General features: G+C 34.4%; 1 protein-coding gene across 1 annotated transcript in view; it reads right to left on the bottom strand.

Annotated features, from left to right (window-relative positions):
* Positions 1-25,062, bottom strand: part of LOC150105661 (carbonyl reductase [NADPH] 3-like) — a 144,471-nt gene that overhangs the window by 14,382 nt on the left and 105,027 nt on the right. Inside the window, exon 7 of the mRNA XM_090394982.1 lies at positions 15,193-15,256. Coding sequence (XP_090251108.1) covers positions 15,193-15,256 — 64 coding nt within the window. The remainder of the gene's footprint in view (positions 1-15,192; positions 15,257-25,062) is intronic.

Raw genomic sequence — 25,062 nt, 5'->3', positions numbered from 1 at the left:
GTGTGAAAGCAGGAAATTACAAATCTTTTACAAAGTTAAAAGAATCTCATCTGGCATGGAATATAATATTCCATGCCAGATGAGATTTCTGTTATCATATGCTAGGACTGCAGGCAAGCCTGAAGGAATATTTCGCCCAATCAACAGCAACAAAGCATGGATAATGAACCCTTTTATAGTGAATGCAGAATCTGAGACAGAATTGCCGAATTCAGATATTGAATCTATAATTGAACTGTCATGTGATACGGCACTCAAAGACATCTTCAATACAATACCACTGATGGATTTTTGGCTGTTTTGCCGTCAGAGGTACCCAGTTTTAGCAGAAAAAGCAATAAAATTTCTAATGCCTTTTGTCACATCCTATAAGTGTGAAACAGGCTTTTCAACACTGGTTTTTCTAAAAAATAAATATAGAAACTGATTGGAAGCCGAACCGGATTTAAAAATAATGTTATCATCTTTTCCTCAACACCTGAAGTTTCTAGTTAACAAACAACAGCATCACACTTCTCATTAATAAATTACTTGGCTTTAGTTTAATTTCTTTATATTTTTGTAAGAGTAAATGCTTCTTTATTATAATAATAATAAATGAAAACTCCATGAACATTCAAATCTATTTTATTTTACCTATTGGCCATAAAAATTTAGTGGGTCACGAAGATGAAGTATTAAAATAACCGGGCCATGGAAAAAAAAGTTTGGGAAACCTTGGTCTACACTATCTATCAAAAATTTGATATTTCCTAGAATGCTTCTTTCTAAATACAAAAATTGTCTGACTGAACAATAAAATTTCCACAATACAATATTATAAAGCATTTGGATATTGCTGGTTTTCAAATCTTTCTAACTTTCCATAAATGGTATTTTAATTCATTAATTATAAAAATCAAAATTCTTTTCCCATAGCTGACAGATGGTCAGTACTGCAAAAAATAATAGTAGCTACTATTATTATGGCAAGTCAGGACTGGCAGATCATGCTTTGGACACCCCTTCACACAGGATTAGATGGAAGAAAACGAATGTGCTATTTAGAAGTCGTTACAGATCTAAAAGATTATTTTTTGAGTCAGCCATGGCTTTGAAGAATGTCAAGATATTGTTATCAACAACATTCAGTGAGATTTATTTAAGTTAAGGGATATTACATCCCATATTGTTTCTTAGCCAAATAAGAAACTCAAAGAGTTTCATGCCAAATATAGAAACTATATGAAGTTAGGCGATTCCAAGCGTAAGCAAATACCTGGATAGTGCAACACCTAACCAATTTGGTAGTGCAAACTGAGGCAACTCATAGTAAGGGTGGAGCAAGCTCCAATCACTATTCTTGGTATTTAACCATAATGTGAACTTAGCTCCTAGGAGCTGTATTACTGTTCTACATTATGAGAGAAGGTCACTACCCAGACCGGTTTCAACCTTTATTGAGGTCTCATCAGCGAGTAGGTCTACCTACTCGCTGATGAGACCTCAATAAAGGTTGAAACCGGTCTGGGTAGTGACCTTCTCTCATAATGTAGAACAGTAATACAGCTGAGAAGTTCACTACCCAGACTTGTAGTGACCTTCAGTCTCATCAGTGAATAAGTAGACCTACTCACTGATGAGACCTCAATAAAGGTTGAAACCGGTCTGGGTAGTGATCTTCTCTCATAATGTAGAACAGTAATACAGCTCCTAGGAGCTAAGTTCACATTATGGGTAAATACCAAGAATAGTGATCAGAGCTTGCTCCACCCTTACTATGAGTGCCTCAGTTTGCACTACCAAATGGGTCAGGTGTTGCACTATCCAGATATTTGCTTACGCTTGGAATCGCTGAACTTTATATAGTTTCTATATTTGGCATGAAACTCTGAGTTTCTTATTCGGCTAAGAAACAATATAGGATGTAATATCCCTTAACTTAAATAAGTTTATGTCGCCGAATTGAAGCCTTTGGCTCCTCATATAATTCAATGAGATTGTTCTTATTTTAATGTGAATTTGTGCACATCTTTTATATTGAAAATTTTCAATAAAACATGGTGTTAGCATGACTAGTTCATGCTTTAAATTTTTCTAGCACATTTCTATATACCTGGTATTTATTTCCTAATCTGCTGTTTAAATCTCTAACAAGGGCCAGCTTTTTTTCTTTTTTCTTTACATAACCTGCTTGCAGTAAACTACTTGCTTTTCTTGCTTCTACAGTAAAATGTCTGTTGAGAATGAGAATGTTTCTAGTTTTCTACAGGAATAGACATAGTAAAATTCATCTATTCGTGGATAAAAATAAACACTTTTTTTTGTATAAGAAGTGGACTGCATCTGTTGATCTCCAACAAATACTAGAATATGCAAAATATCTATTACTGATAAGACAGAAGAGCTGCTGACAAAAAGAAAAAAAAAGTTATGCAATGAACTGCAATTATGATTATGCAATTCATGAAAGGGATGATGATTTTGGTATGATCGGAAGTCTTATATATATATATATATATATATTACTATGTAAAAAGTGTATACTTGATCATCATTGAATAAAAGAAAATTCTTAGAAAACCAAGTGAAATAAAAATAAAACAGAAATCAATACACATAACAAGTTTTACAAGATGATTTGCTACTCCAATCAACCCACATGTATTTCTCGCATGCTTAGATGAATCACAGGATAGCAATATTACTTCACTGGATTAGTCCCTCCCTGTTATTTACTGAGCTACCAAATGTATGCAAGTTGCTGTTTATTACTGGTTAATTATTTATATTTTGCAAACAAATCTCTTTCACTCTCCTTATAAGTTTTTTTAAAAAAAAAAATATGCACCATTATATCTAGATTTTATAGGCTCACATGTTATTCGTTTCACCCAGCAACTTATAGGACACACACACATATAATATCGCAAATGTTAAGCATTAAAAATTTGTTTTGCCAATAACGAAATTATTTCTGTTCACACTTGTTCTTTCTCTCCCTTATATTTCCCATTCTCACATGGCTCATTAATGTTGGCTCACATATTTACACCTGTTAGTAATTGAAATATACCAACAAAATATAGAATTTTTCTTAGTGTTTTCTAATATATCCCAAAACAAACACATTAGTTCTCCCTCTCAACACAGATTTGGTTACAATTAAAGAATTACCAATATTTAGCATGTCTACCAATATGCAAGCACGAAATTGCCATGGGCATAGTCCGCGCGGTTAGCCTAGTGGCTATGCGCTTCACAACCATATGCCTGGGGAAGGAGTGTCCTAGGTTCGATTCCCGTCGGTGACGTGAGGAGCTGAAGGATCTTCCTCAGCCATAGCCAAGTTAGCCAGTCTTGGGCGTGGACAGCAGGGTTTTTTCCCAGTTTATTCTGGGGTTTTTCATCCCGCAAAGCAGGCAAACTGGCCTTGAGAACTCAACACTACAGGCCAAAGGATACACCGGGGCATAAGGCTGACCACCTTATCCTGTAAATGGAGTGAGGTCCGATGATTGATGGACCTTCGACACCGCAAGATAAAAGAGGGTATAAGGAAGATGAGATGAGATGAGATAGTGTTTTCTCTCACCTCACCATATGGTTAGGGTGGCAGCGAAATTTGACTGCTCTGATGTGAATGTATTAAAGACATTTTTTAAAACTCAGTATAACAAAAAATAAAAGAAAGCAAATAAAAAAAATAAAGAATTTGTGGGAGCTCCAAATTCCAGAAATAATAATAAAAAAAAAATGGTAGATTGAATGTAGTTTTAGATGGAAATGAAAAAATATGACTATATTTTTGTATACAACTTCTAACAAAAAAAATAAATAAATAAAAATAAAATTACCCAGAACTATTTAAAGAAATGCTGACATCATATGATGGGATGTAGCATACCCCCTCAAAATATATTTTCTGTATTCTCATTTGGATATTTTCTCTGAGAATTGGAATTTGAGTGACGAACAACAGGGAGTACTTTCATCATGATATCTCAACTTGAGAAAAATGACACATGACAGATGGAATGCTAATACCCGAATGATTATTGTTGGTCATTAATTAAGAGGATCTCCATCATATATCATATAAAAGAAATTAATTGGTTTCCTCTTATTTTATTTGTATGTACCTTTTAACTTTGTATCATATAAAATAAAATTATGTTTTGTCAGTACAAATTTGGATGTATCATTTAAAATAAAAAAAAAGCATTCAGAATTCCTATTTCTAAGCAGGAATCAGAGAAAGTTTAGTTTTGCAACTTAGTGTAATTACCGTATATGTCGGCATATAAGACAACCAGCATATAAGATGAGGCCTAAATTTTAGCCTATTTTTAGGTTTTAAGCTTATGTCGGTTGTATAAGATGACCCTCCCTTCCCAATTTCTTCTTTCTTGTATTAATGCAATGTTAGGTTATTGCTGCTATATCCATTATTTTTATATCTATGCATATCTGTTTTTTTTGCATAGCTTAGATTTAGTATTTATGCGAATTACCCTAATTAAAAGTGATTAGCCACAATTTCAATTAATTATTACTTTTACATTTAAAGATCACAAGCGAGAAGAGTGGAATAATTGGATGTTGACTGGTGAAAAATCATTTACAAATGGTGGATCTATGTGCACTGCATCACTTGATATGTTGTGCAGTTTTGTGATCAAAACATGGAATAAAGTAAAAGTAGAGACTGTAATAAAATCATTTAAAAAGTGTGGTATCTCTAATCTTATGGATGGTACGGAAGATGATCTGTTGTGTGGACACTGATGACGATGAAAACGAAATCAATTCACCGGATTCAAACTGGGATCCATATGATGATCATTTAAACAATGAATCTGAAGAACTATTTTCAACAGATGATGAAGAAAATTAACAAAATTGAGGTTAATAATTATTATTTGTTTTTTAAGACTTACATCTATTGTAATATTTTAAATAAATTTACATAACAAAAAATTAATCTGATTTGTTTATAAACATTGCCTATTTTCTTATATAACGATGTATTGTAACTACTTAAAAGTTCATCCAAGAAATTAAACTTTTTATACTCACCGTATAAGACGACCCATGATTTAGAGAGGTTTCCTGTGGTATTTGAGAGTCATCTTATATGCTGACATATACGGTAATATGATAAAGATACCAAGCTATTTTAAATATAAACCTGGTTTTTTTTCCTCCATTTCCCAAATAAGCAAACAGACAAGTCAGTTAAGTATGCGCCTGCAAGTGTTGCAAGTCTAGCTGACCCTGCACGTAGTACAAGTCAAGGCAACTCGTGGTAAAGGTAGAATAAGCTCTGATCACTATTCTTAATATTTACCCCTAATGCAAAGCGCATCTGGAGGAGATGTATGATGCTATTTATTAAAGGCAAGGGGCCACTACCCAGATCGGCTTCGACTTTTATTGGGGTATCGTCAGTGGAAGCCAAGCTAAGAAATACCAAGTTTTAAGTAATACAGAGCTTATAAATATTTTACCAAAACAAGTTACTATAAGGTGCTTTGACCTTATTAAATAAAAATCTCATCCTGAGATTTTTATTTAATAAGGTCAATAATGCTAGGTTAATACACAGCATCATACATCTCCTCCAGATGTGCTTTGCATTAAGGGTAAATATTAAGAATAGTGATCAGAGCTTATTCTACCTTTACCACGAGTTGCCTTGACTTGCACTACGTGCAGGGTCAGCTAGACTTGCAACACTTGCAGGCACAAACTTGACTGACATCTGTTTGCTTGCTTGGGAAATGGAGTAAAAAACCAGGTTTATATTTAAAATAGCTTGGTATCTTTAACATATATTATGCCAAGGTAAAAAACTTTCTATATACGGTAATACTTGGAGACTAGTATTAGAGATGAAGTAATTGACAACTAAGTGAAGTAGCTAGCCTAGTAAATGGATTGTGTTTGAGTGTTGAGCCCATATCTGGCTAAAGATAAAGACAGACTTATGTAGCAGTGAGTAGGCAGATTACAGCACAGTGTATGTAGAAAGTGCTATACTTGTACACAGGTCTGCCTAGAGCCACCACTGGTGAGAATCTTGGCAGCAGTAGTAAATACTCAAGTAAGAACCTCGAGGACTGAGGTGGAGAATGATTCCATGGGAAGAACTGGAACATTGCTGACCCATGTTCCAGTTTAACATGGTCACAATCCCAAGTGATAGGAGAAATCTATTTCAAAGCGATTTTTTTTCTGTGTGTATGTGTGTATAGATAATAATAATAATCAATGTGAAGATAATTGAGAAGATTCAGTAGCAAGTAGCCAATATGATAAATGGCCTATGTGCACGTATGAGGAGAGATTAAGGGGAATATATAGTCTTCAAAGTCTGAGGAATAGAAGTAGGAAAGGATATGAAAGAAACATTCACACTAGTAAAATGATCTTAGAGTACAGATAAGAGTTTGCAGCTTATAGAATGTGATGAGTATGTGCAGAATAGACTACTATTAGGCATTGTGAGTGCATCTTCAGTAAATGTGTTACATGAGAGAGGTGATAGGCATTTAAGTATGAGTGTCTAAATGGGCCTCTGATTTAGACACTAAATAGTTCTTATATACAATAATTATGTAGTAACAGCACGAAAAAAATTTCTTGCACATCACAAAATTCTTCACTATCTGGATAAAGAAAGTTAATTTCATTATTTTCAAATTTCTTCTCAAAATGAATCGCAGAAAATAATTTCTGGATAATTTGGCCTGTTTATCTATTAAGATTTTTTCCACTTGCCAAAAACTTATCATTTACTTATGAAATGGTTAGGAAATAGCATTTGCATTATCCATTTTTTACCCTTTTTAAATCATAAATAAAAGCACTATGAAATAAGTTATATAGGGATCAAAGATAACTGGGAGAAATCTACACATAGCCTTAGGAAACAAACAAATGACTGGAATTCATCTGATGTCCAATATTTACCCTCTAATGGTTCATTAGTAGTTATCCAGATAATGTACCCATCAAGACAAACTGGAAATTTGTGTCTTAACTAACGTAAATCACTTGGCTACCAAAAACAAAATGATGGCATACCTTAAAATAATGTCTCAGTGGGACCTTATTCACTTTAGGCTGTTAGGAGGTGTATTGTGTGTTGTATAATTATTAACACTCCTGAAAAATATGTAATTTTTCATATTTTAGTTGATAATATAGGTTAACTTATTGTAGTTTTTGTTTTAAACAGGTGTGTGTGTGATTGACTGAGTTATTTATTTTATAAGTAAGCCATTTTTTTTTTTTTTTTTGCTTAAATATGATATTGCATTGTCAATATGGCACCAATGCATGGTAGAAACAATGGCGACAAAGACCATGTTGTCGCCATTGAAGTGCAGTATGTGTGTGAGGTGTATTTGTCGTGAAAATTAAAAGACATGTGGAAGGAAACTGAAACTGGAGTGTGTATTAAATGTTTCAAAAAGTGAGTGCCAATTAGGTGACAAGAATGGACAAATGTTAGTAGAGCAAACATTATCGACAGTAGAATGAAAATGTTGGAATTGTAATTAATGACGAACATGCAGGCAATGGAAATACAGGAGAACAAAATGGACATAAATAAAGAAATAGCAAGCATGCTTAAATGTTATCCTTCACACAACCAAGCATGAATTTGAAAAGTGCAGCAAAAGCAAGAGATTATCATGGCCAAGAAGAGAAGCAGGTGGTCTAAAGTAATAATAGAGACTGAGCTAACAAACAAGTAAAACAAGTTAAGAAGAAAATTATGTACAGAGACTCAATGATCAGAGGAGTACTTCCCTGGTGCAAAAATTCATGATATTACTCATGCCATCTAGATGCAAAAAGGTAAGGCAAAAGAACTAATTATCTTGGTTGGTACAAATGATCTGAGAGGAGAGAAGTATTCCTTGAGAGAGAATATAAAGAAGTTATTAGACAAAGCAAAACTGAAGAGTGAGAAGATGAAGATTATGAGTTTCCTGCCACACTGAGAGAGGTGAACTGAGGAGGATGGCATTGGTAGCAAATAAATTAATACATAGGTTGTGCAGAAGGAATGATGTGGGATTTGTGGATTTATGTTTGATGGAAAGAAGATGGATTTGTATAATCCTGATGGACTGCATCTAAATGGTTTTGGTGTTAGGTGTCTACAGAAAGATTTGTTCATCGAGCATGCTGAAGCACAAATTCAGAAAAAATTATGTTTTCCTGAAAATTAAAGATGCCAAGAAATTATATTCTTGGTTTAATCCTTTATCCAAGTGTAAGCAAACAAAGTTTGCACCTGAAGTAATTTCAGGACTGGGCAACTCATATATAGAAGCTAACGACTTCACATCACTTACTTAGTATCCCATAATGCAAAGCACATATCCTTACAGACATGTATAATGCTATGTATATTAGGGGAAGGGTCACTATCCACAACCTTTATTGAGGTCTCATCAGTGGGAGCTAGACCCAGAAGTGATACCAAAGTTGAAGTAATATTTGTATAAACAGTGATAAAGGAAACCAACAGTTAACTCTTTGTTTTTATCCATTATTTCAACATGAAAATGTTGTTTTCAGAAGCTCAACTATGCAGACAAATCTTTCTTATTTTTATACATAAAGTAAATGTAGTAGACAATATCGGGAACAATGGAACTTAGAGATATTTTTGGCATATAGATGTAGATATAATTTTGTTTTGCAATTAAAAATGATCTCAATGAAATTAAATTGAAATAACTCTCTATGATAACGAATTTCATTATTCAAGTAATTCAACTAAAGCACAACTATTACTCTGTTAATTTTTGAAATGTTTTGCCAAATTTTTGACTGCAACTGGGCCAATCAAAATGAAGACCAAAATGGCTTGACAAATTTCTGATAGGATCCTAATTACCAAATTTCAATAAAATACATCGAGCCAGAAATGAGGAATAACATATGCACAAACAAAACTTACCTTAAAACAAAACAATCCTAAAAACAATCTCGCAAAAACTTAAATAAAAATAGTATACAATTATGATGCAACTAAAAAAGAAAATAGCATCCATAACAGCAACCACTGAACTTTAAGATAAACTATTTATCAAATCAATTATTATAGACATACAGTAAAACCCAGTTTTTATGTTTACGCAATTTATGTTTTCCTGCCATATATGTCATTTTCCGTTGGTCCCGTCGTAAGGCCTATTCTTACGATATGTTTTCCCGCCATTAACAACTTGATGTGGAAGTTATTTCCCATGATTTGCATTTTTTTCTCGGGTGGCAATACTGATTTTCGAATCGATTTCTGCGGAAATAAGTGCATTTCTGTTCCCAGATGGCATTGCTTTCGGCAGTAAGTTTCGTTTCCGCCATCACAGTGACTTGCACGCTTGAAGCAGTAATGTAGTGATTAGTGATACCGTGATTTTTCAATCACAGTATGAATTGATATTGCAGAATTTCTGCTACGTAATTTAGCGAAAGTTGCTTTCAAGTTGCGGTGGTGGATTATCCATGTTAGTAACATGTAAAAAAAAAAAAGAAAATGTATTTCGGTAGAAGAAAAGATGGCAATTCTGCAACATGTAGATTGGCATGTCAGAACGCGTGTGCATTTAGCAAAAGATCTTGGACTCTCCATGTCCACCTTTGAACACGATAGTAGAAAACAGGTCAAGCATTGAACTCAATGCAAAGCAATCTGGCGCTATGTCAAAAAAAAAAAAAAGCAAAAACAATCAACAATTAAGGATTTTTTTAAACAGATAAATGTAAGTAATTCTAAAATCATTTATTTTCAGTTATTAAATTTTGTAATCAAGTATGTAGACTCACATACTAGCAGTAAGTCATCTTTTAGCCTTTTTTTGAATGTTTTTTTTACATTTCCTGCTATTTATACTTTTTTCCATAAGTTGCCTGAAAAGTGTAAAAAACAGGTTTTACTGTATTTCTATAATTAGTACACAATCTTCTTACCTAGTCAACTGTCATAAAAAATTCACTTACTATAATCAAAAAAGTTGAGCTAAAATTCTGTAGCAACAATGTTATTTTAAAGGAAATTCATTATGCAAACTTTTCATATACAGTAGCGAACAAAGTAATCCAAACATGCTGAATTTTCACAAAGTTTTTGGTTTTTTGGTTCACTATTTTCATTGAGTGCTGCATGTTTTAACTATCTCTATGATGCTTATTAACAGTGTTGTGCATTTTTAATAGTGTAAACAAGTTGACATTCACAGTGTTTTATTCATTATGTGTAGATATAAAATGAATACATCTCCAAGAAAGTGTTCAAGGGGTGCTTAAGGGTCAAAGCTGCATAACTGAGAGGATTCCTTTAAAGGCTATTTAAACATAGCCTTTAAAGGAATGCGGAGAACCAACCAGGGCTTCTGTCCAATCCTCACCTTCTCATGGTGCACCCTGTTGGGTATCTACTTGGATACTGAACGAACGAGGATGGGCTGGCAATTTGGGATTTAGCCGACCAAATTGTATTCTTATTGGTTAAACCAAAATAAAAAAAATGATGGTACAGCATGACAAAATTTCATGCCGGCTGGGGACGTCGCCCGGCTAAACAAGGCTCCCGTTGTTTTCGCCAGGGAACCAGGGCGAACAGCGAAAAGTCAGCTACTGGAACAAATCTGAAAACAAACCCCAACTCAACATCACCAGAGTTAAGGATCGGTACTATCAACGTAAGAAGCCTGAATGGCAAAGAAATGGAGCTAGCTGAGGAATTAGATAAGTACCAGATCGACATAATAGGGGTGACTGAAACAAAAAAGACCAAAACTGGTGAGATCTTTCTGAGCAATAAATATAAAATGTTATATTCAAGCAATGACAATCAAGGAAAAGAAGGAGTAGCCATAGTATTCAACACAAAATACGAGGCTAATCTTCTTGAATGGCACTCAGTCTCAAGTAGAGTAATGTGGGCAAATGTGAGAATGGGGAACTGGACAATGAGACTTATTTGTGCCTATGGTCCCACAGAAGTTCTACTAAGGTAGAAGTGGAGGAATTTTTTGAAGCTTTAGAAAAAGCAACTGACACAATGAAAAAGGAAAAAAGTTGGTCCTTGTTGGGGATCTAAATAGCAGAGTAGGAAATGATTGTGAGACATACAAAAATATTTTGGGAAAATTTGGAGAAAAGAGCAAAGCTAATAATAATGGCAAATATCTGTTGGATTTCTGCTCAGGACATGGACTGGTTATTACTAACACCATGTTCCAACATAAAAATGTGCAAAAATTCACATGGAGAGAAGAGACAAGGAATAAGAAAAGTCTCATTGACTATGTTATTGTTGATAGTGATGTTTTCTCCCTGGTGCAGGACACCAGAGTGTACAGAGGATCTGAAATTGGAAGTGATCACTATTTAGTCTTGAGCAGGATAAAATTGAATTTTATATTGAAAAGAATAACATGCAAGAAAGTTTTAAAGCGAATAAAAGTTGAGCAGCTCTCAGATGTGAACTGTAGAATAACATACACAAAGATTATTGAAGAAAAAATGAAAGAGTTTGAGAACAGGAATCAAACCTTGGAGATTCAGTGGCAAACTCTGAAGAAAACATTGATTGATTCAGCCAGAGAGGCATGTGGTGAGGTTGTCTGCAAGGATAAAAAAATCAGAACTCCTAGTGGACACAGGAAGTTAAAGAGGCAGTGAAGGAAAAGAAGAAAGCATATCAAACGTTTCTGTCAAATAAGTCAGCTTGTGCTCTTAGAGAATATAGAGACAAATGCAAGAATGCTAAACACTGTGTAAAACGAGCTAAACAAAAGTCATGGGAGGACTTTGGCAAGAATATAGAAAATAAATATCAAGAAGGTGGCAAAATATTCTGGAGGTTGTTGAAGAAACTTAGGAATGGAGGAAAGAGTGCTGTAAAAGGAGTTAGAGATGATAAAGGTGACATGAAAAAAGGGAGAAAAAGATATCCTTGAAGTATGGAGTAATTACTTTGAAAAACTGCTAAATGAAACAAGCGGTGATGATAGCACAGTGGTAAAAAACACTGACCAGCATGCAGTCAGGAATACATATCCATACTTGAAGTAGAAAAAGCCATCAAAGGCTTGAAATGTGGAAAGGCAGCAGGAGTAGATGATATTCGACCAGAAATGCTGAAGTATAGTTGTATAAGAGTCTTACAGTGGCTGCACTGCATAGTTCAGAAAGCCTGGACAGAGGGACGAATTCCCGATGATTGGAGTAGAGCTCTCATAGTACCAATATATAAAAAGGGAAATAAAACTGAATGTGAGAATTACAGAGGTATTTCTCTATTGAGTGTTCTTGGCAAGATCTATGCAAGTATACTTGAGAAACGGTTGAGAAGAATTGTGGAAAAAAAGCTTGGTGAAGAACAAGCTGGATTCAGGCCAAATAGAGGCTGTCAGAATCAGATCTTCACTTTACGACAAATAGTTGAGAAAGCATGGGAATATAACAAAAATCTGTATTTAAGTTTTGTTGATTTGGAAAAGGCATATGGCAAGATGCCAAGAGAGAAGCTATTCAATACGCTGCAGTTATATAGTGTCAATGGGGCATTATATCAAGCAATACTTAGTCTTTATTTGAGTTGTGAGTCAGCAGTTAGAATTGAAGGAAGTACAGGAAGATGGTTTAATGTTAAATCTGGTGTGAGACAAGGATGTACATTATCCCCTCTGTTATTCATTATCTATATGGATCACATTATGAAGGAAACTGGTATTAAACATGATATCAAAATTGGAGATGTTAATATCAACTCTTTGCTTTATGCGGATGATGTTATACTTCTAAATAAATCTGCTACAAGTCTGCAAGATTCTCTGACTAAATTGAATAGCTGTTGTAATAGATATGGTATGAAGGTCAGCAATAAAAAGACAAAGACAATGAAAATAGGCAGAATCATTGAAAATGTCAACTGTGTTGTGAATGGAGAACCTGTGGAACAAGTAAAACATTTCAGCTACTTAGGCACGATTTTTACTGAAGATGGTAAATTAAATATAGAAATAGACAAACAGAATCAGCAAAGCTGGTAGTATGGGGGGAAGTCAATTGAATAAATTTATATGGAATAAGAGAGAAATTAGTCGGAACACTAAATTAGCTGTATACAAGACAGTGTTCAAATCAGTTTTAACTTATGGATCTGAGAGCTGGGTCAGAAGTAAAACACTTGACCAAAGACTAGAGATGGCAGATATGAGAGTCCTGAGAAAGATTATAGACGTGAACAGATGGCATCAATGGCAATATCATATTAAAAACAAGGATATTAGGAAAGAACTTGACATTGTTAGCATCCAGGAATGCGTTAGCAGAGCTAATCTCAGGTGGTATGGCCACTTAGACAGAATGGGCGAGGAAAGATTAGCAAAATAAGTGTTCTCTGCCAGGTTGGCAGCAAAACTACCCAGAGGAAGACCAAGATATAGGTGGATTGATGTGGTACAAAGTGCCTTAGACGATAGAAATATAAGATCTGATAATGTTGGAGTCTTGACAAGTAACAGACTGATTTGGAGGAAAATTGTAGATAGGAAGTTAGTAATGATGTAATTTTTTTCATGTAGTACTATCATATCCTGCACACCCCTTGAGGGTACATGGCAGGAATTTGATGATGATGATGATGAAAGTGTTCAAAAAATATGTACTCCTTCTCAATATACATCCATGACTCAAAGACAAATTGCCAATGAGCATGGAGTTGGTTTGGGTACTGTTAATGTGATTTTAATGAGGTTTAGGGAGACAGGTACCTTTTCTTCTGACAAAAAAGGAAAACCACATTTACTAGTTGGGAAATGCAAGATGAATCCAAGATTGTCTGCTGTAGACATAAATAGAGACTTGACAGCTAGTGGGATTAATGTTTCTGATACGACAGCCTACTGCGACTGTTGGAAACAGGGAAAAACTGCCCACAGACCCCCCCCCCCCCCCAAAAAAAAACTGTTCATGAAGACTATGCAAAAAAAAAGAGGCTCCAGTGGGCAAAAGCATAAATGATTGGACTGTTGAGAAGTGGAAGAAAATCATATTCTCAGATGAGAGCCATTTCTTTGTCCAAGGAGAGTAAGTACCCTGTAAGTACCCTGTGTTTGCAAATCAGCAGCTGAGGAGACTCTGCCCCCCACACGCACCTTCAACAAGCTCCTAAACACCAAGCTAAAAAGAAGTTCTGAGGTTGTTTTACATGACAGTTCAGTATCACTTGTGCCTGTTGACAGTATGATAAAAAGTGACTAATAGATAAAAATATTGGAAAAAAGTGTAGTCCACAGATCCAGAAAGACAAAGAACTCATCTTCCAACAGGATCTCACTCCATGCCATACTTCAAAAAAAGTGAGACCATCACCAACATCCAACTGCTTCACTGGCCAGGTAACTCTACTGACATTAACCCGATAGAAAAATTGTGGATCATACTGAAAAAAGAGACAGAAAATTAAATTATGATACAAAGGATTACTTAATAAATCCATTATATAAGTATGATTTCGAGATACAGAAATAAGAAAATTTTTTGCATTGGTAGAGTCCATATTTAAGTGAATTAATGAACGCATTAGAAATAGAGGAGCAAATATAAATTATTAGGTAAAGTTGGTGTTTAATTTTGGTACTTATTTTCATGCAAAATTAAACATTTTCTTTAAAATGTGAGTGTTCAGATTAATTTGTTCACTACTGTGTACTGTATATGTGAAACTTTCTTTGACCTCAACAAGTTTATTATAATGAAAATTAATTATATGATTAATTCACTTTCTTAAAACTTTATAATTAATAGAAATAACTAGATTTTGATGTAATCCTTTTGTTAAATACAAAATTTTAAAATCCTTAAAAGAAGAATAAAATCAAAAATTAATACCTTCATTTTCTTTCACACAATGATTTATCTTATTGTTATTACTTTCTATAAAGGAAAGTGAGTGGGAGAGTAGACACCAAATAGAGTGAAGCAATGAGGTAAATAAGTATAGTATGTAAAATGAGAAACAAAAATGTTACAATAAAAAGGTTTCCTAAGTTCTTTTTTAGTACAATGCTTGGAAAGTGGAATTTAAATAAAAACAAATTATCATAAGTACTTATATGTTCTTTTTAACATTTTGTTGATAACAATTTAGCTTCCCTTTAGGAACCACATACTCACCTTCTTCAATAGTTAAGGGCCCTTTGTGGCTTGACATATCAGTATCCACATAACCAGGGTGAACCTGAAAAAACCAAACACCCATCAACTTTATAGCATTAAACAATCTCAAATAAACTGTTCTTAATCAAAAAATGTCATTAAAACAAAAAATAATAAATATACATAATTATTTCATATCAAATAGACAATAATTGTTTATTTTTGAAATTGTAATGTTTTGAAAATGATTGAGAGAGTAAAAAATACAAACTTCAGCATAAATTCCCCATGACATTGCATTACTTAAAATGTGCATCAACTCTGCCATGGAGCCTATATTTTTGACTTTTGTTATTGCTTTTTGATTATGGATTTCACTGATTCAGCAGCTGAATTTGAAGTCAAGCCTTTTAGGCTATTTTTCTTCATTAATTATGATTTATGAAGATTCATATAAAACACATATTTCAAGCATGATTTACTGGGTATTCTGGATTATTGGGTATCCTGCTTTGCCTGATGAGAAACAAATTTAAAAGAGCTTGAAAACCCTTAATCAAAAGCACTATAAAAGTGCACATGTAACAAACTCCTGAGCAGAATTTCACATTTATAGAAAATTAAACACAAAAACTGAAACTTATGTGAAATAAATTTATAACTGTAAAATTATCACCAATGTATCATAGGCAACCTTAGTAAACTGAAAATAGAACACAACACATTATTACAATTACAGAATCATTTTCAAAAAGAGCCATTATAGCATTAATAGGACAATAAATGGTCGGTAAAATTCCTAATTATAAAATATAGAATATTCTGCAAGGCCAGACCATTCTGGATCATGGTAAAGGAAGTAGGATTCATGTTCTTCATGAAGGATAACTGCAGATCTGCCAGACCGTCTAAAATAAAGGTAAATCACCACAGGAGCATAGGATCGGGGGAGATGCCTGGAAGATTGAGCGGAGAAAGCTGGTCTTTAGGTGAAGAAAGGAAGGCAGAAATCTTCGTGACAGGATAAAAGACCACTAGAATATTAAGAGGTTTTAGAATTATAGCTCATATGTTCAGAAATCCCTTTAATATAAGGGAGTGGAATCCAAGTGATATCTTCAGGAGATCTAGAGATTGGTTGTCTAAAGCTGCTAAAGGCTTTCTTAATAAAAGATTCATTAAAGATATTTTTCATAAAAGCACATTTGATATAATTCAATTCTTGCTTTAAAAGGTCTTCAGTGGAGCAAACGTTCTAAAACCCCTTAATATGTAGTGTCCTCTCGTCCTGTCAGGAAGATTTCTACCTTCATTTTTTCACCTAAAGACAAGCCTTCTCCAATAGAGAAATAGATTTTCCAGTAAATGAAGATAATAATGTACATAAGTAGCTAAAAACTTTATATGTGTGGGACAGCCAATCCAGTCTACTACAGGTTTTAATGGAACATCTGGTTAATGAGGGTGTGCTGAAAAGTCGTGATAATCACCATGAAAGAATTGAAGTAGAACCATGTAACTTACATTATTCTACATATTCCCCACAAAGTGTTATACATTTGTTACAATGCTGCTGTGTCATTTGCAATTCTCTGAGAAAAGTCTTTCCCCTTGTTGCACAAACCAGTCCTTTTTGTTCTAGGAGTTATCAGAACTTTTCAGCCTGTCTCCTCCCCCCACATTGCATGAATCTTAGGAAGGTGAATGAGTATGAAAAATTGAGTTTTTTCTTAAACTCTTCATCCCGACTGGAAATATTATCAATCAATTTATTGACTTTATTAACTTGGGCTAGAAGTCAGATCACAGATGAGACAGGACAATATCTAGAGAAATCATGTACCATTAAGGAAATCTTTTTAAATTATTCTTTTTTTTTTTTATCTTGTTTGACTATTGCTTTGCCCTTGTCTGCCCAAATAATGCTAAAATTATATTATTTTTTTAGAGAATTAAGCACTCTGAATTCTGATGGAGTTAGGTGGTAATTTTGCTTTGAAAAGAATCATGGCTGATTGAAAACAAACTTTGTTAGCAGTCTCAGTAGGAAATGAATATAAGCCTCTGTCTATACAATTAAAAAAGTCCATAATAGGTAACTAACTTGGAGAGACAGCATATTCATAACCTTTGGTTAAAACTGATATTAGTATATAATATTAGTAGAGACTTACTGGCTCTAACATACACATACACAATGTGCTTTCGGTGACTGAAAAACTGCTTTGATTCGCAGCAGGGAGGAATAACTTGTGCTGTCCTACATCTGTTTAGAAATATGATCCTATTAATATATTTAGATTTTTTTGACTAAAAGTTTGCCATCAACTTACAGACCAATATTAAGAAAGACCTCCAGGGAATCAGAGACTCATCGAGGGAGGCCACATACTACATGCACCAGCTATCATACTTATTCTTGAATTCATTCACATGGACAACAGGATGCATTCTTGTCCTTTCCCCACCCTCCATAAATTAAAAAATACCATCAATTGAAATCCTGTATGACCCTTTCAGAAGTTTGTAAGTCTCAATCATATCACACCCTCTTTCTCCTGTTTGCTAGTGTCTGCAGTCTACAAATTCTCAATTCATTCTAAAATGAATTCCCAATCTGTCTTCATAAACAGTATTCCATAATCCTGATATCATTTTTAACACTCTCTCCAATATATCAGAATCACAATGGAAACCAGAAGACCAAACCTGCACCTAATAGTCCAAGTGAGATCTTATCAAGGCCTTGTAAAGAGGCAAAATGACATCCTTATCTTGACATGTGAAAGTTCGTTTCAGCGTTGCAATTATCTTTTGAGTTGTATTTGTTACATGGCCCCTGAACATCAACTTCATCATCATGAACCATGGGCTCATTGCCTGTTGGTGTCCGATGCCTCCTTCACTATCTTCTTCCACTTTTCTTTATCCAGTGCACAGTGTCGCAATTTCTGTACACCCATTCCACACTAGTCCTTTATATTGTTTATCCATTCTCTGTATGATCTAACCTTTTCTGTTTAAACCATTCAAAATACCAAACATAAATGTCTTTGTAGAAAGTATTTTACCTTGGGTATAATAAATGTTCAATTGTTCTGGAAAAATACTTATAAGCTCTGTATTACTAAAATCTTATTATTTCTAGCCTGGCTCCCACTGATGAGACCTCAATAAAGGTCGAAACCGGTCTGGGTAGTGGCCCCTTGCCTTTAATACAAAGCATCATACATCTCCTCCAGGAGATGTGCTTGACATTAAGGGTAAATATTAAGATTAGTGATCAGAGCTTATTCTACTTTTACCATGAGTTGCCTTGGTCTTGCACTACGTGCAGGGTCAGCTAGACTTGCAAAACTTGCAGGCGCAAACTTGACTTGTTTGTCAGTTTGCTTACTTGGGAAATGGAGTAAAACCAGGTTTAAAATAGCTTGGTATCTTTATCATTCATAAATGTCTTTATCTTCCAGTCCTCACTCATTCTACAGGTGTGTCCAAATAATTGCAGCTTCCATTTTATAATCTTCTGCATTAGATTCTCTTTTGGTTGTATCTTCCGATAGAGCTCTTCATTTGTGATTTTCTATACCCATCCTATTCTTAGAATCTTCATGTAACAAGTTCTTTCAAATGCTAAAATTCTTTTTCCTGATTCCTTATTTATTACCCACGTTTCAGATCCATACAATAGACCGCTAAAGATGCATGTTTCCAGTACTTTTAGTTTTGTTTGCAGGCTGATCACTTTACTTTTCCAGATGTTATCCGTGGCCTTCAGATTTGTTCTTCCCTTTGCAATCCTGATTGTTGTTTCTTTTTTTTACAGTCCAAATCATATGTCATTTTACTTCCCAAATATGTGAATTGTTCTACATTTTCTATATCAGTTCCATCCACTTGTATCTTTTGTTTCATGTTCTTCTCACCAAATACCATTGTCTTTGTTTTTTCCAAGTTCATAACAAATCCAAATCTTTTCTGTGTTTTTTGTAGTTCTCTTTAGTCTTCTTCAATAATAATGTCATCTACAAATCTCAGATTGTTAATTCTCATTCAGTGTACAGATATTCCTTTTGCATCTTCTTTCAATTTTTCCATTGCTCTTTTTTAAATGTGCGATGAAAATGCTTGGTGATATTAAGTCCTCCCCCTGTCCAGTACCTCTGCTTGTTCTAAACCATTTCCTCAAATCATCACCTATTCTAACTGCTGCAACTGCATTCTGATAAACATCTTTTAATATAGCTATTAGTTTTTTTTATCAATTCCATAGGATTCCAAAACTGCTAATATCACTTTCTGGTCAATACTGTCAAATGCTTTCTGAAAATCAACAAAGCAAGTATATATGTTTTTGTTTTTTCCCCTAGCTTTCTCTGCTATTAACCTCATTGTCAAAATCTGTTAAATTGTAGTTCTATCCTTCCTAAATCCTGCTTGCTCATCTGCAAGGTATGCTTCCAATTGTGTTCCCAATCTTTTCGTCAATATCATCACATCACTTTACCAAGGTGACTTAAGGCAATTGTTCTAATTTTTACATTCTAGCTTATTTCCTTTCTTGTATAATGTCACTAATATTGATTTCACCGACTCCTCTGGCATTTTCCCTTCTTTCCATACCATATTACATAGTTGGTGCATTTCTGTAACCATACTTTCACCACCATATTTAATCATTCTCCAGTGATGTTTTCGTTACCAGAACTCTTGTTGTGTTTTAGCTATCCTATTGCTTTTTCTACCTCTCCTCTTAAAATGTCCATATCGTGCTCATTACCTGGTGGTGATATCTGCCTCAATTCTTCAGTCAGTTTCTCAATGCTATCTGAATCTAGTTTTTCTTCATATAACTCACTACAGTATCCTGTCCACCGCTGTACAATTTTTTTTTATTCATCAATACTTTGCCTTTTCATCTTTAATTGTGGTCTGTTTTGGTTGCCACTTTCTATTAATGGTTCTGATCATTTTGTATACCTCCCTTGCTTTATGCTCTCCATAGTACTGTTCTATATTGTTGCATTGGGCTTCTAACCATTTCATCTTATCCATTCTGACTATTTTTTTCACCTCATTACATTTTTTTCTATATTAGTCCTCTATTTGTTCTAACGTATCCCCTCTTATCTTCAACATTCTTTTCTCCTATACTAACTTCAGTGTTTCTTGTCTAATCCATTCTTCTTGATCTTCTCTTCTTCAGGTACTGTTTCTTCAACTGCTTCTTCTATCGCCTTCATTTACTCTTTTCACTCTTAGATTAGAGTTTTTTTTTCTTTCTCCACACTTTTAAGTTTCTCTTCTAACACTGTTCTGTACCTTCTTCCTATTTCTGCTTCACTTATTCTTGCTGTATCTCTTCTATTCTGATGTAGGGGCTTATATTAATTTTTTTAATTTCAACTTGATGTTTGCATCACTAAACTATGGTCCGAGTCTACATCCACTCCTTGAAAAGTTAAACTTGCTATCCACTAACACTCAAGATCCTTAGCCTGATCAGTCTCTTCTAGCATAATCCCACCAATATAATACAACTTTGGATATTTAATCACACCAGAGTGCACAACCTTACACTTTGAAATGACAGCCATTTTCACATGCCCACTATTCCAGCCTATTCAAATCATTCTGCAAGTACTGCATATGCAAATAGCATCAGCAAATAGCTGTATGTTGCTTGTCAAATCCTTCCCAATATCATTATGTATAGATTGAATAACAGTGGACCAAGCACTGATCCTTGTGGTACATCACTGGTTACCTTAAATCTTGAGGACTCATCCCCCATATACCACTTTTTGATATCTGTCAAGTCAGCCATCCTCTTATCCACACTAATATTCTATAATCCAAAACCATATTCTCCAATTTATGCAACAGTCCACCACTGTATTCTGTCAAAAGCCTTAGCAAAATCCAAAAGTATCGTGGTGTATCCACTCCCTTTGTCTAGTCCAATGGTAACATTCTTATAGAATGTAAGCAAGCTGCTAAAACATGACCTTCCCTAGTACTCATGTTGCTCACTGCAAAGTAGAGATTCACTGTCAACCCATTTCTGAATGTGAGCCCTAACCAATTTTTCCAAAATCTTCACCACCACTCCTGAGATACTGATTAGTTTGATAATTGGATACATTGGTCTTTGCACCACCCTTGTGCAATGGAATTACTATACATTCTTTCCATTCCTGCAGAATCTTACCTGTTCTGAGACTCATATTAAACAGCCTAGTCAAAGGAATAGCCAGTTCAGTTGAACACTCTTTTAACACATGCTGATATTCCATCAGCTCCTATTGCTGAATTCTTATTCAGTTTGAGCAACAGCTCTAATACCTCATTGTCATACGCCTGAGTTTCTTCATCCAGTGAAGAGGTAGCAGTGAGCTCGATGTTGCGTACACTAGATTGATAGCTTTTAACAAAACAGGCACTCATTAGTTGAACAACCTCTTCTGCATCTGTAACCCTCATGCCATTTGCATTTAGAAGAGTTATTCTTTCATATTCATTCTATCTTTTACTTGTAACATATCAATAAAATTCTTGTGGGTTGTCTTTAGCACGCAGAACCAGTTTCTTTTCGTATTCAGACTTTGTTTTCCATACAACAGTTGCGACTATTCTAGCCTGCTCGAATTTCTTCCCACACAGTATTCCTTCCACATGAACCTTTTCTTAGGAATCTCTCGCTTAATAAGATTACACATCCATTTGACTCCTACTCTATTTATTCTTCGAACTCTCAATATACACTCTGATATCGCATCATTTAGGTACTGTTTAAATGCTTCCCATTCATCAACTGATCCCATTCTACTGAACTCAGTATACTCCTCAATTGATCATAATTTCCTGCTTTATAGTTCAGCATGTAACCTTTTCCGAATGGAACATTTATAAACCCGGTCACTTCCCAAGTGAGTACTGCATGATCACTATCACCAACTGAAGACAGAATAGTTACATCTTTAACTGAAACGCCTTCTGACACTATAATCAAATCTAACACTCTTTGATCTCGAGTTCCTTCTGTCACATGCTGCTTGAGGAAGTTGTCCCACAACAGCTCATTAAATGCATTTTTATTCTTCCCATGAGATTCTACTGCTTCCCAATCAATATTTGGATAATTAAAGTCTCCCATTATGATTATCCTTTTCACACTCATCTTGTCTATTTGGTGATGCATTTCTTCCTCATTAGCAACCGATCCACCAGGTCTGTAACAACATCACACTATGTAGAAAGTTTATTTTTCACTTGGTTAGAATATAATAAATTTAGTTTAATCCTTTATCCAAGTGTGAGTAAACAAAGTATGCATCTGAAAGTATCTTCAGGACTGAGGTAGGTCATAATTTTATTATATTCTAACCAAGTGAAAATAAACTTTCAACATCTTTCTCTAAATCCAGAGTAATTTAATAAAAAGGTGGCACACTATTTGGCAACTCCTATAGGTAGAGATGACCTTGCTAATGCTTCTGGCCATCTCTACCTTTGCAAGGAGTTTCCCTGGTGTTGTACCACCTTACCCCAGTCCTGAAGATACTTTCAGGCACAAACTTTGTTTGCTCACACTTGGATAAAGGATTAAACTAAATTTATTATTACCACACTATGTAATTGATCTTGTTAGGTTCCACCTCACACCAAATGGCTTCAAACTCACTGCCACATGAAATATTATTAGTAGTACTACAATCATAGGTCTCAACTCTAATTGGATTCAAGTCATCCGATAGCATAGAGGGGGATAGAGAGGGGAGGAGGCAGCAGGCTCCCTCCTCCCCTCTCTATCCTTTCTAAAAATAGTGTACCTTTTACACTCGATACTAGTTAGTATGTCTGATTCTGATAGCCAAGGGGTCTCACTAATGCCTATGTTTAAATATAAGATTTTTATTTATTTAATCTCTTTATTCCTAACAATTATGTTTATTTCCCGAGTGTACCTATATATTATATGCACAAGGGTTCACTCCGATTGGTGCAATGACCTATTTTTTTACTATGTCTTTCAACATTTTTCAAAATCCAAAAATCACTGACTCAAGACCAGAATACAAATAAACACATTTAATAAAACAAAAACAATATATATGCACACGTCAAACAATATTACATAGCTAATTACAAATTTAATTGGACCCAAGGCCTTTTAAAAAATAAACTTACACTTAAGACTAGACTAAACACTTTGCTTTCACAATGACAAAAAGTTCATTGCCAGTTTCTTTCTCTGTCAAGGCCCTTTTCCGAAGATATATGACTTTATTCTTCATTTTCATAGGATCCTTTCTCATCACTCATGTAGCACACATTAATTCTTCCTGACTCAATTCTGTCTTCTCTTCAGTAGAAATAATAGTTAGATCCTGCATCTCTTCCTAATCAGAGTTTTCTCGAACATTCCTTTAGAATGTAAATAGCAATTTCTTCTTTTATTCACTAATGCTTAACTCTTCCACTTTAAAAAAAGTCACAGTTCTACGATTCCCTTTTCAAAATCTACTACTAATCTTCCAATTAGCGTTTCCTCGAATATTCCTTTTAAAACATCTATAGCAATATTTTATTTTATTTATCAATACTTATTCCACTTTGAAACTTCATAGTTCCACGATTCCTTTTTTTAGAATATACTATTAATTTTCCTCCGAATCTAAATATCTGTCGGCTTGTGTTCTTATTTCTTTTCAAACACTGTCTTGTTTACTCCCATTACTCTGATACCGAATGCTGTTCTTGTCAGCTGTCAACCACGCATCAAACTTTTCAGCGAGCATGCACACTCCATGAAACTGGCTGACATGTAGATTACATTAGCGACAAGAGCATGTCTTCATAAAACATAACTTAATATTTTAAACTACAATAAAATTTTTTAAAGTAACACAACTATTCAATTCCGGAAAGTACATAAATTTTTAACTGCTTTACATATCATTTTAACAAAATAATTTCAATAACAGGCACATCGTAAGTGCTGACAATGCGTGTTATGAAACCAAAACTAATAAACATACTAACATAAACAATAAGTAAAAATATTCAGAATTTTAAATTACGATTATTTTTACACCTACAATCTGAGGTCCCAACATATCGACTAAGGCAATAAACTGTACCTCTTTTTTTTCTCCTAGCATTTGTGCACAGACATTATAATCTACCTCCATGTTCTTTTGTATACTCTTGTCTGCAGTCTGCATGACACAGATGGATAACTTGCAGATCTCTATTCTTCTCTAGTGCCTTATATATGTAGGCATCTTTGCACACGTTTGATAGGTCCGAACCAAATGAACACAAGGTTGAAATCATTCTCTCCTCATCAATATTTCCATGACAAAGCCTATTCCCACCATTAACACAGTTATATAACATTGTTGCTCTTACACCAACATTCTCACCATTCCTCCCTTTATAATTTAGTAATTCCTCTATAATTTAGTAATAATAATTCCTCCCTGACTCTCTGTGTTAGGTCTCATATCAGTTATTAGTTTTTCTAGACTCCTGGTGTAGCATTCGGGTGTAGTTCGTCCCTCTTATACAAATCCAATCTGCCCTCATACTCACTATGTATAGAGACAAGCTAAATTACATTTCACATAGTATGCTGAAAAGACAATGATTTGATCAATGGTTATTCTACTGGCCTGACTTCTAGTGAAAATAAAATTACAATAAATAAAAAATAAAATAAATTAACTACATCAAAGCTATATTCTATTTAAGACAACATCAGCGAAACATTCTTTCATATACAGTAGAACCTTGGTTGTCGAACATAATTCGTTCCTAAAGGCTGTTCGGGAACCGATTTGCTTGAAAACTGAAACCATTTTCCCATAAGAATTAACATAAAAT

This window comes from Typopeltis vanoorti, chromosome 6 (assembly GCF_054136105.1).
Source record: "Typopeltis vanoorti isolate ZY-2024b chromosome 6, IOZ_Tvanoo_1.0, whole genome shotgun sequence".
In the NCBI taxonomy this organism is placed as follows: Eukaryota; Metazoa; Arthropoda; class Arachnida; order Uropygi; family Thelyphonidae; genus Typopeltis; species Typopeltis vanoorti.
Note: the sequence above shows the minus strand (reverse complement) of the source record. Positions and strands in the feature narration are given on the sequence as shown.